The following is a 12,761-nucleotide window of genomic DNA, read 5'->3' as shown; positions in this document are numbered from 1 at the left end:
TTCCCTTTCATTTTTTATTTGTATTTTTTATTAAGATATAATTTGTATGTCACAAAACACCCTTTTAAAGTGTATAATTCATTGCTTTTTAGCATATTTACAAAGTTGTGCAATCATCTCCAAAATCTAATTCAAGAGCATCATCCCCCCAAAAAACTCATACCCATTAGCCATCACACTTCATTCCCTCTCCCCACTCCTGGCAACCACTGATCTACTTTCTGTCTCTATGGATTTGCTTCTTGACATTTCATATAAGTAGGATTATACAATATGTGACCTTTTGGGTCAGGCTTCAAGGTTTTCAGGTGTTACCCGTGCTATAGCAGTACTTCATATCTTTGTATTGCTGAATAACATTCCCTTGTGTGGACAAGCTCATTTTACTTATCCATTCATCATTCACATGGACATTTGGCTTGTTTTGACTCACTGGCTATTATGAGTACTGCCGCAACAAACATCCATGTACATGTTTTTGTGTGAACATGTGTTTTCAGTTCTTTTGGGTATATACCTAGGTGGTGTTGCTGGATCATGGAGGGACTCTGTGTTTTGACTATTTGAGGAGCTGCCAAACTGTTTTCCAAAGGGACTGTACAATTTCACATTCCCACCAGCAATGTGTGAGGTAATAGCATAGTTTTCAGTATAAACATATATTTTATATATATATATAAACATATTTAATATATAAGATATATATTAAATATATTAAATCTATATAAACATATTTTTCCAGCCTTATTGAGGTATGATTGATGAATAAATATTATACGTATTTATGGTATACAGTAAATTGTTTCGATATGTATACAATGTGAAATTATTACTGTGGCCAAGCTAATGTACATATCCATCCCCTCACATAGTTACTTTTTGTGGCAAGAACAAAAGATTTTAAGATCTTCTCTCTTAGCAAATTGCAAGTATACAACAAATCATATTAACTACAGTCATCATACTGTACATTAAGTCTCCAGAACTTATTCATCTTAAAACCGAATGTCTGTACCCCTGATGAGCATGTCCCATTTCCCCTATCTCCTAGCCACTGGCGGCTACCTTGCTACCCTCTATTATCATGAGTTCAACTTTTTTAGTTTCTACATGTGGGTGTGATTATGCATTATTTGTCTTTCTGTATCTGGCTTATTTCACTTAACATAATGTCCTCCAGGTTGATTCATGTCATAAATACCAGGATTTCCTTCTTTTTTAAAGGCTGAATAATATTCCATTATGTACCTATATATGTAAATATATATATTTCATTGCATATATACATATGTGTGTCACATTTTCCTTACCCATTCACCTGTCGATGGACACTTAGGTTGTTTGCATGTCTTGGCTGTTGTGAACACAGGATTGCAGATGGTGTTTTTATTTCCTTCAGATAAATATCCAGAAGTGGGATTGTTGGATCCTTTGGTACTTCTCTTTTTAATTTTTGAGAAACCTCCATAATGTTTTCCATAATGGCTATACCAATTTACATTCTCATTTATTGTGTACAAGGGTTCCCTTTTTTCTATATCTTTACTAACACTTGTTATCTTTTGCCTTTGGGTAATAGTTATTCTAATAGTTGTGAGGTGAGATCTCATTATGGTTTTGATTTGCATTTCCCTGATGATTAATGATGTTGAACACCTTTTTATGTACTTGTTGGTCATTTGTTTGTCTTCCTTGGAAATATATATTCTTCTTTGAATATATATTTTTGAAAGAAATTCCAAGGGATTAAGTGGCAGGGACCTTGAGAGAGCCTGTTGAGGTAATGTTCTATATCTTCATCTTAGTGGTGTCTACATGGGTGTAGTCACATATATAAATTCATCGAGCAGTGGACTTAAATTAATGACTTGTTGTATGTAAGTGACATGTCAATAAAAAAGAAAAAAATTTTTACTTCATTGTACTTTTTTTCATTTTACTATAGACCAGGGGGGCTCTATTTCAGACCATCACTGATCTGACAACCACTGATCTTGAGATAAAAGCTAAATATACTTATTAGACACAGAAAATTCCTTCACAGTCTAGTCCAAGTTTTCTTTCTCTCTGCACCTCCTGCACCTTCCCTTCCTCCCATATTTTGTTTATTCTTGGAGCAGTTCTCAGACTCACAAGACTTTTTTATGTATGTGGCATTTACCGATTTTTTAAATTTGCTTTTTAAAACTTTTTATTTTCAGGGGCACCTGGGTGGCTCAGTGGGTTAAAGCCTCTGCCTTTGGCTCGGGTCATGATCCCAGGGTCCTGGGATCAAGCTCCACATTGGGCTCTCTTCTCAGTGGGGAGCCTGCTTCCCTTCCTCTCTCTGCCTGCCTCTCTGCCTGCTTGTGATCTCTGTCAAATTAATTAATTAAAAAAAAAACTTCTTATTTTCAAATAATTATAGACTCAAGGAAAGTTACAAAAATACTACGTACTACTGAATCCATGTACTACTGATGTACCTTCCCCTAGTAGTGACTTATAGCTGTAGGACAATATCAAAACTAGGAAGTTGATACTCATTAACTAATTTTTAAATTCATCTTCTTTTAAATTATTTTTAAAATTCCCTGTGCTGCCCAATATGATAACCACTAGCCACATGTAACTATTTAATTTAAATTACTCAAAATTATGTAAAATTAAAAGTTAATTCCATGGTCTCACTAGCCACATTTCAAGCATTTAATACCCACATGTGATGAACGATGGCCATATGCACAGCTCAGATATAGACTATTTTCACTGCACAAAATTCTTTGATAACCCTGTTCTAGACTGTGTTCTTCTTGAGGGAAGACTTGCCTTTTTCATCTTTACATCTGTAATTCCTAGGCAGTGTGGGCACTCAGTCCACACCTGAATGGTTGGGTCTGGTCCTACCCTCTTGTTTTACATGTGAAGAATTGTGGGCCCTAAGTTGTGATAAATAAAATGATACCTCACTTTTGAGTAGGACATCTTGAATGAGAACTCACTTTCCTAATTCCAGGTTCACTGTTCTTCCCATGTGGACTCATTACTTCAGTGAACTCATTGATTTGTTTCAGTTTTAGAGAACCAATATTAAAATAATGTCCTTCTCAAACTTTACGGTACAGAAAAATCAACTAGGAAGCTTGTTAGAACTTCGTATTTCTGGACTGTCCAGAAAGTAGGTCTGGGGTGGGGTATAGGAATCTATATTTTAAACATATGCTTTATCAGTACTGTTTGGTAGTAGCATAAGGATAGCTTAAAAGAGAGAGCCTAGAAATGGAACTGCACTAATATGGACATTCGATTTTTAATAAAGGTACCATTTGAGGAAAGGAAATCTTTTCAACACATGATGTTGGAATAACTATCAATACGGAAGAAAAAATGAACTTTAACCCCTATCTCCTGTCTTACATAATATGGATCATTGATCTAAATATGACAGTATCGTAATCCTTGTAGGAGCAATCATAGAGAATATCTTGGGGATGAGTAAAGGTTTCTTGGACAGGCCATAAAAGGAATTATCATAAATTAAAAATTGGTAAGTTTTACTTCATCAAGACCTTTTGCTTACCAAAAGACACAATTAAGAAAATGCATAGGTAGACCACAGAATGAGAGAAAATATTGCAAAATACATTTCAGATAAAGGACAGGTATCCAGAAGATGTTATGGCAAAAAGTTATGAGCAGACAAAATAAGATCTACAAATGGCCTTAACATGCACAGGAAAAAGTACTCAATATTATCAATCATCTAGGAAATGAAAATTAAACTAAAATGAGACTCCACTATATAAACACCAGAATGGTTGAAATGATTAAGTAGGCAAAACCCAATGTTGGAAGGATATGGAGCAACCAGAACTCTTACATTTTGTGGGGGAGTGCAAAATGGTATTGTCACTCTGGGTAAAGTGTGACAAATGTTTTTATAGAAGTCTTTTTGTGGATATCCTTTTATAGGTAGTATATCTTGGATGGATACTTAGGAGTAAAACTGCAGGGTATAGAAGAAGCATTTCTACTCCTAGATATTTACTCAGCAGAAAGAAAGATGATATCCACAAAAAATGTTACACAGAAATGTTCATGGATAGCAGCTTTATTCATAGTAGCCAAAACACAGGAATAGGCCAGGTGTTCATCAACACAAAAATGAATAAACTGAACTATAAACTCCCACACAGTTACACAGTGGTACTCAGCAATAAAAAGGAACAAACTGCTGGATGAATTTCAGAAGTGTTAAGCTGAGTAAAAGCTTGACACAGCGGAATTCTCAGTTAAGGCATATAAAGCTCAATGGTGAAAAAAATGAGAACACTGGTTGTCTCTGTGGGAGTAGGGGGAGGTATTGATTAGAAAAGATCATGAGAACTTTCTCTAGTCATAATAATGTTCTGCACCTTGCTACGGGTTGGGTCAAACAAGTGTGTGCCTTGGTCAGAACTCACTGAATGTTGTACTTAAGATTTATGAATTTTACTCTATGTAAGTTTTGCTGTCAGGATTAAAAACAGTTTTAAAAGTTGTGATTTTGATGCAAGTGATCTCAAAACCACACTTTAAGAACCATTGTATTTGATTAATTTCAGAAATAATTCTCTCTTACCATGAAAAATAGTAATTCATGGGTTACTAATAAAACATTTAGAAATTTTGCCTTAAAAATTCATGGCACTTTAAATATTTTAAAAGGTATATTTGTAAAAGTAACATTTCCTTATTAGTAGGTTAATGAATTGGTGGACAAGGATTTAAGACAGTATTATATAGTTTATTTTTTTCAGTAAGTTTTCTTTTCTAATGTGAGGGATGCAATTTTAATATTAGGAGTAGCATCTGGAAACAGTTGTGCATTGATAAACATAGTTGAATTGGTTAAAATGTGGTTTGAGATGGATATTTATAGAGACATTTGGTAAAGCAGATGATAAGCCTCTTTCAGTTAAACCTCTGCCTCTCACCCCCACCCCCATGCAATGAATATGTTTACTTATGTGATAGGCCTCTGGCATCATTTACTTTAAGATTCTAAATGTTTAAAAGATTGGAACTTTTACTTCATGTATCTTTTTGTGTTTTTTTTTTTTTTTTATTTATTTGACAGAGAGAGATCACAAGTAGACGGAGAGGCAGGCAGAGAGAGAGAGAGAGAGAGAGAGAGGGAAGCAGGCTTCTTGCTGAGCAGAGAGCCCGATGTGGGACTCGATCCCAGGACCCTGAGATCATGACCTGAGCCGAAGGCAGCGGCTTAACCCACTGAGCCACCCAGGTGCCCCTACTTCATGTATCTTAATTGGAACATGAATCTGCAAACTTTCAGAAGTCTCCAGAGGAACAATGGGAACTCTGACACTAATGACCAAATGGTGACTCATGGATACACGGGAAATCTGACCTTATGGGTTTATAGGTGAAATTTTATGTTCAGTTGTCTTACAGTATCCCAAATAATCTCTCTTACAATAGGTGATCAGTCAGATGCCTGAAATTCCACCAACTAAAGATACCTGCCCCCCTCTCTAAAGTTTCCTGATAAGAATCCCCTGGGGGCATTATTAAATTTCAGACTCCTCCCTTAAAGATTGGAATTCCTCCCTCAGAGACTGATTCAGTGGGTCATGGATGGGCTGACAATTTTGTAGTTTTTAACTAGTACCTTGTTGAAAATACAAATTCCTGGGTCCTACCCAGCACTTCTTTGGGAAGAAGCCCCCAAATCGACATGTTTTAGAGCATATATGATGAGAGGCCATCTTTTCGTGTCACTGCCACACCCTTGAGTTAGTTCTCAATCACTGTCACAAGAGAGAAGAGGAAAGTAGGAGACTGAGGGAAGATAATTTATGATTGAGGGCAGATCTTAGTGCAAGACCTAGGTGGAGGAAGGTAAGAACTTGAAGGACAGTGAGCTTGTCTGAGAGGAAGGAGAGAATCTCCTGGGAACCATCCAATGGCTGTAGTCCTTGCTACCATTTTTTGGTGGGGGAGGGTTGGGGGACATGGGCAACCCACTGGAGAGTGACTTTTTTTTTTTTTTTAAGATAGATTTATTTATTTATTTATTTATTTATTTATTTATTTATTTGACAGGCAGAGAGGCAGGCAGAGAGAGAGGAGGAAGCAGGCTCCCTGCTGAGCAGAGAGCCCGATGCGGGGCTCGATTCCAGGACCCTGAGATCATGACCTGAGCCTAAGGCAGCGGCTTAACCCACTGAGCCACCCAGGCACCCCTGGAGAGTGACTTTTTAAAGCAACTATGTTTGTTATCTTTCAAGTGGTGGGGAGAATTCAGGGTAATTCTGTATGCCACTAAAAATTTGTCTACATGCCAGGGGTTGCCAGTCATTTTACATGCTGTTAATGGAAACCCAGCAACTATAAACATACATTGATTTTTCTCTTGTGTAGTAAGAAGAAGACATAACTTATAGACCATCTTCTGGCAGAAGATGATAGATTTGGATCAGAAACAGGAGGCGTTGGAAGCCAGGAATCAAAAGTGAAGAAATTCTGCAAGCCCTTGGGTGAGAAAGGTGACAGGGATTTATTTATTTACTCACACGCCTCACATTGTTGTTATGTGGTTATCTAATGTGAGTGTGTTGCTTTTAGGCTGATGTGTGCCATCACTGATGTTAGGGAGAAGGTGGAATCAGCTGCTGGAAATGGGTCTTGAGTGCACATTTCTCCATAGGCTGCTTCAGCCAATACTTCCTGTCATTACCTTGTCAGCATTCACTTCTTCTTATTTCCCTGGACCCTTCTTCCACCTTTCCAGGGCTAGAGTGGAACCTGAAATACCTTCATTATTATTCATGGCTAACATTGGTTGAATTCTTTTTTGCTGCTGGGCACCCTGCTGCTGTGTTCCCCCTGCATTTTTTATTTCTTTCTCAAAATAATGGTCTAGATGCTTTGATTATGGTCCATTTTGAAGACGAAGCATCTGAGGTTCCAAAAGGCTAATCTAGCTTGCCTAGGACCTTATGGCTAGGAAATGGTAGAACCAGATTTTAAACTCATGCTTGCTTGCTTTCTCTTCCTTCCCTCCCTCCCTCCCTCCCTCCTTCCTTCCTTCCTTCCTTCCGTCCTTCTTCCCTTCCTTCCTTCTCTTAGAGAGAGCGCTTGCATGTACAGACATACATGGTAGGGGGAGGGACAGAGAGAGAGGGAGAGCAAGAATCCCAAACAGGCTCCTTGCCTACCTTGGGGCCCCACTCAGACTCTATCTCATGACCCTGAGATCATAGCCTGAGCCAAAATCAAGAATTGGACACTTTAACCACCCAGGTACCCCTGAACTCATGCTTTCTGACTTCCAATTCACACTCAGAAAATGGGAAACTGCCCTTGCACCTCCTTCAGTGTGCAGGAACAGGTATCCCAGCTGGACAGACTGCTTTTGAAAGGCCGTCAGTCCCTGAGACTAAAAAGCATTAAGGTTTTCATTATGAAATTTTTGAAAATCAGAGAAGGGGAGAAAACACCTATAATATTGCTGCCTTACATAACTACAATTAACTAGTATCTTCATGTATTTGCTTTCAGGCTTTTTGGGGCATATGAATATATTTCCTTACAGTATGTATATTCTTTAGTATCCTGATATTTTAAGTATAAGTAGAATTTCCATAGTCCTATCCAGATTTTCATGACTCTTGAGTGATAATGTAAGACTTCTAGCAGTTTGAGAGAAAGCTAGCAAATAAGTGAATGAGTTGATTGAGCGGTTGCTTCCGTGTATGAAATATTATGTGTTTGTGCACTTGTCGCTTTTGTTTTTTCTGTGTTCAGAGGGGAGGACTATTGTTTTAGTTTAAATTTTGTAGAACACTTTAAACAGTATCGCGAACAAAGAGCATACTCTCCCAAATCAAATATGTTTTACCTGTCGTTCTTGGTCTTGCTCAAATCCACACCACCATTAAGCCTTTCTAAATTTTCAAGCCCATGATGATCTTTCTCTATTCCAGTCTTCTCGAGCGCTTCCTGGCTGTTCCTCCCATTTGACATTCACCATGCCCTCCATTTGCTAGTTACGATGTTTTTTTGTCCTGTTTTCTTTTTTTTAAATATATTTTATTTTTTATAAACATATATTTTTATCCCCAGGGGTACAGGTCTGTGAATCGCCAGGTTTACACACTTCACAGCACTCACCATAGCACATACCCTCCCCAATGTCCATAACCCCATTCCCCCTCTCCCAACCCCCCTCCCCCCATCAACCCTCAGTTTTGTGAGATTAAGAGTCACGTATGGTTTGTCTTTGTCCTGTTTTCTTATACCTTTCTCTATCCACGACAGCTAAGCTAGCGCTTTTTTCATGATGTCACTTTTGTTTTTTAGCATTTTGGTATTCAAACCAAATTTCTATTAATCAATTTCTCTGACATACTGACTTTAAACTTTCTGGTGTGTCTTTCTATGCCTTGTAGGTTCCTATCACTGTAATCATGCCAGAAATGACAGAGAATGAGACTCCTACAAAAAAGCAGCACAGGTATGTAGCCCCAGTCCAAAAATAATATATAGTTTGGGCAGATAAAAAGCAGAATTAGTCCCTACTTTGCTAAAAAGGCAGTCCTCAGGGAACTTTCATTTGGGTGCCTGGAAAACCATTTTTTTTAAAGATTTCGTTTATTTGACAGAGATTACAAGTAGGCAGAGAGAGGGGGAAGCAGGCTCCCCGCCGAGCGGAGAGCCCAATGTGGGGCTCGATCCCAGAACCCTGGGATCACCACCCGAGCCGAAGGCAGAGGCCTTAACCCACTTAGCCACCCTGCCATTACTCTTCAGAATATGTGTGGATAAATAAATACAGATGTACCAAAAGGAATATAGAGTTAAAATTTACCTGTCCTCCTTATTTTATTAACAGTGTAACAAGTAAGAATGATAGTAAGTAAGTAAAATTGTATAATACCAAATCTGTGTTAAATGTTTACCTTCTCCTGAAATTTTTACTTGCACACAGTATTATAGTCTTTATAGATCATAAGTTCATTTAGACTGAAGTCAATTTAAATAGACGTTTTGTGACATTACAATTTTCTGACATTATAATTTTCTAACATTACAATATGCACAGCAGTACATTACTTCTGGTTCTTTGTATAAGCCCCTTTCTGAATTTCCAGCATTTGGGGCAGTGTTTCTGCTTAGAATTGCATGCCTGGTGCTTTCATTAATATTAAAATCCCCATTCTCTTTCTTTACCAAATAGCTATTAGGGAATGCTAATGTTTGTACATAAAAGGGAAAATCAGTGGTTTTAGGAAATTAGCTTTTAGGTACACAAATGCAAAACATGGCTCAAATGCCAGTAATCTGTGCCTGGGTGCTGTTGGCTGCCTTTTTCTCCCTGGGATTAAAAGTTTCCTCCTGTTCTTGTATCCCTTACACATTCACAGCACCCCTTGCCAGCCACCAGGGCAAACATCAGAGGTCACCTACTTGGGGTATCTCTTTGAGAGTTGACTAGCTCTTTAATTACATTTTTCAAATAGTTAAGGTTTTTTCAGTGATTGATTTACTTCCCAACCAATGACTTCTGGGTATGGAAGAATAGAGAATTGTAGTTACTTCTAGAAATCGTAGATTCTAAATTTACATTGATTTACCTACAGTTATGTTTTCCATACCATAATATATATTAAGAAAATGTTTCTTTGGATGGTTTCCTGTTGATACAACAAATACAAATTCATAAAATTTATTCTTACAGTTCTCAAAATATAAAGTGTTAAAAATGTTTTCCCATTATTTTCATGTTCCTTTTATCTTTTTGTTTCAGAAAGAAAAACCGGGAGACACACAATGCAGGTAGAAACAACAATTTCAATTATATTTGTTAGCACTTTTTGCATTCAAAATGAAATTATACTGTAGTTGATTGTAAGTTTTTGTGTTATAAGCATAGCATCATTATTCATTATGTTTTAGGAAAATGTTCCTTACTTTTTTTTTTTTTTAAAGATTTTATTTATTTCTTTGAGAGAGAAAGCATGAGTGAGGAGGAGGGTCAGAGGGAGAAGCAGACTCCCTTCTGAGCAGGGAGCCCTAAGTGGGGCTCCATCCCAGGACCCCAAGATCATGCTGAAGGCAGATGCTCAACTGATTGAGCCACCCAGGTGCCCCTGTTCCTTACTTTTTTATTCCTTTATTGTTTAATTGACAAAAAGCCCCCAGTCTCACGAAGATGGTTTGCTTATTTTTTGATTCATTGTCTATTTAAATAATTTAAGGATTAATATGTATCCCTGGAACTAGTGATTTAAGTGGTTTCACTCACTGAGGAGGTCCAGCTCTACCTCTGCCAAATGGAATAAAGAGTATGTGTCTTTGCAGAAATTCTAGAGGGGGCTGGTTGCCTACAGGAGTAGGGGAGAGATGAGGAGCAGGCTGTAGACCTTAAAGGTCCTAGAAATGTGAACAGTCTTAATGAAGTTATGGAGTCCTCAATTACAGGGAAATGTAGAAAATACATATTTGATTTTATCTCAAAATATCAAAATTCTAGGCCAAAGCCAGATAAACATTCATAGAAGCAATTGTATGTACTTTTATAATTTGGTACATTTTATAACACTATTTTTCAGGGGCTACAGTCCAGATCTCAAACAAAGTATTTTAGAAGTTAATAACTATTACTCTATAAATGATACCTTCCTTTCCTTAGGGAAAGGACCCTGGGGGAATTTTTGTCTATGGAAAGAGGTGGTGAACACTGGTGGAGTATTGCTGCTCCCCAAAATGGGAATTTCCTGCCTTTGAATTCCCCTTTGTCACTGTGGGTAAAGAGTCTTAATGTTGCTGGGGTTTTTTTTGTTTTTTTCTACCTCCACACATTTAAAAATCCACTCTTAGATAAGAACAAATACTACTGTAAGAGAATTCAGAAGATAAGTGAGTTATATACTTTACTCCTTTGCATTCTTTGGCCAAATGAATTAAATCTAATCTTTTTTGGCCATAGAACTAAATATTTTTATTGGAGTCAGCTCACATGGTGTCATAAGTATGTCCTGATAGTAATTTATTTTGAGAGAGTAATTAGATGTCATTGAAAAGATGTCTTTACTGCTAGACTATGAAGCAAAAAGTATGTATTCTACAAAACAAGACCTGCTTATGGTCAGTCTGAAAGATCATCCTCTTAGAAGAACTGGAATTTTACTAGAAAGGAAGGTTTCAGAAACCTGACAGAAAATAGCCAAGACTAATGTTTCTACTTACAGTGTCTTGTTGCGGTTATTTAGATCATCTTATATCCTCTTGACCCTTCCATATGATCTTTAAAGTTGTAGCATATAAGCCTGGAATATTTCTCAGTTAATTTGATTGAGATGTTGTCAGTTACTCAATTTCCTAGATGGGAAAAGTCCTGTGTGGACAAAGTGAGTAGACCAGACTCCGTAGAAATTTTAAGTAATAACTAATAGCTGTTCTATTTGAAAAATGCCTTCTAGTCATCTAAAAGGTGTTTTAAGGTTCGTAATCTAAGTAGGTCTCCTTTGCCCATATGAAAATACAGCTGTTTAGTAACTTAGCTTGTTAATAGGTTCTTAAATTTCAGATATCACTAAAATCTCTAGTAATTACTTGAAACATAATTAGCAACTTCTGTTTATAATTTGAATTTAATTATTATAGATCACATTTTTAAAATGTTAATAGAAGTATTACTTATATCAGTTCCTATAATACTAGACTTAAAATATGACATTCTTAGAAATCTAATTGTAGTTATTTGTCTCCAGGAGATACTGTTTGATAAAATTTTGTTAGGGATTTCTTTACCCAGGGAGAATAACAAACTTTGGCATTGGTACCAAAAGGTTTGATAAATGGATTTTCCTCCCTGTCTAGTGGAGAGGCATAGAAAGAAGAAAATCAATGCTGGAATAAATAGGATAGGAGAGCTGATCCCGTGTTCCCCTGCCCTCAAACAGGTAAGAAGTCCACTCATATTTTCATTCCTTACTTGTGAAGAGATAATTCTCTAAGTTGTTTCTTTGCTCAGAATGATTATTTTTGTTTCCTGTTGTTTATGGTATATAGTTACTTGCCTCATTGTTTTTCATTTGCTTAATTTTCTATATACCTATCTTTAATTTCCCCATACTTACAGCAGTCTTATAGCAGAGCATTCTACATGGTCAGATGGACCACATAATTTTTAGGCCTTAAGATCTTGAATTATTCAGTCCTATGATTACCTTTATTTATGTGCTATTGTATTAACCAGGCATTTCTTTTATTTTCTGTAAATCATATTTTTTTGTCTTAAATTCTTACCTAGTATCTTCCAAAGATCTCTATTTTATTCTCTGTGCCCTATCAACTTCCAATGGTACATAAATCTCAGCTTTTAAACGGGACAGTATTCCTTCATGAATATAGCTTTTTGTTTCCTGTGATAATGAGGATAAAATGTGCTTACTGAAAACAAAACAAAATAAAACAAAATGGAAACAATATGGAAGGCATAAAAATGTTTGAAAAATAAATTGACATGCTACTTCCAAGTTATAACTACTGTTATGACTATTATACTATTATAACTATTATTGTTACTCATCTTAGACATGTTGTTACACATTGGTTTATGATTATATATCTGTATCTATATCTAGACACCAAGTGCTGTTTTATAACCTGCCTTGTCATTTTCACTCACTGGTATATACTAGACTTTTAGTTACAGATACCCTTCCTCATATGATCTCCTTTCTTTTTCATGGTTATGTAGTGTTTCATTATAA

General features: G+C 36.6%; 1 protein-coding gene across 6 annotated transcripts in view; it reads left to right on the top strand.

The window, feature by feature from the left end:
• Positions 1 to 12,761, top strand: part of USF3 (upstream transcription factor family member 3) — a 51,237-nt gene that overhangs the window by 19,837 nt on the left and 18,639 nt on the right. For 3 of the 6 annotated variants that reach the window (XR_007126530.1, XM_047724972.1, XM_047724989.1), the window contains exons 2-5: positions 6,403 to 6,527; positions 8,433 to 8,497; positions 9,791 to 9,819; positions 11,866 to 11,948. Coding sequence is in view for 5 of the 6 variants with exons in the window: in XM_047724972.1 (XP_047580928.1) it covers positions 8,451 to 8,497; positions 9,791 to 9,819; positions 11,866 to 11,948 (159 nt within the window). In the remaining variant the exon portion in view is untranslated. Of the gene's footprint in view, positions 1 to 3,506; positions 3,527 to 6,402; positions 6,528 to 8,432; positions 8,498 to 9,790; positions 9,820 to 11,865; positions 11,949 to 12,761 lie in introns of those variants that run through there. The other 3 variants (XM_047724999.1, XM_047724980.1, XM_047725013.1) reach the window with 3 other exon arrangements.

The sequence above is a fragment of the Lutra lutra genome, chromosome 1 (assembly GCF_902655055.1).
Source record: "Lutra lutra chromosome 1, mLutLut1.2, whole genome shotgun sequence".
In the NCBI taxonomy this organism is placed as follows: Eukaryota; Metazoa; Chordata; class Mammalia; order Carnivora; family Mustelidae; genus Lutra; species Lutra lutra.
This window is presented reverse-complemented; position numbering and strand designations above follow the sequence as displayed.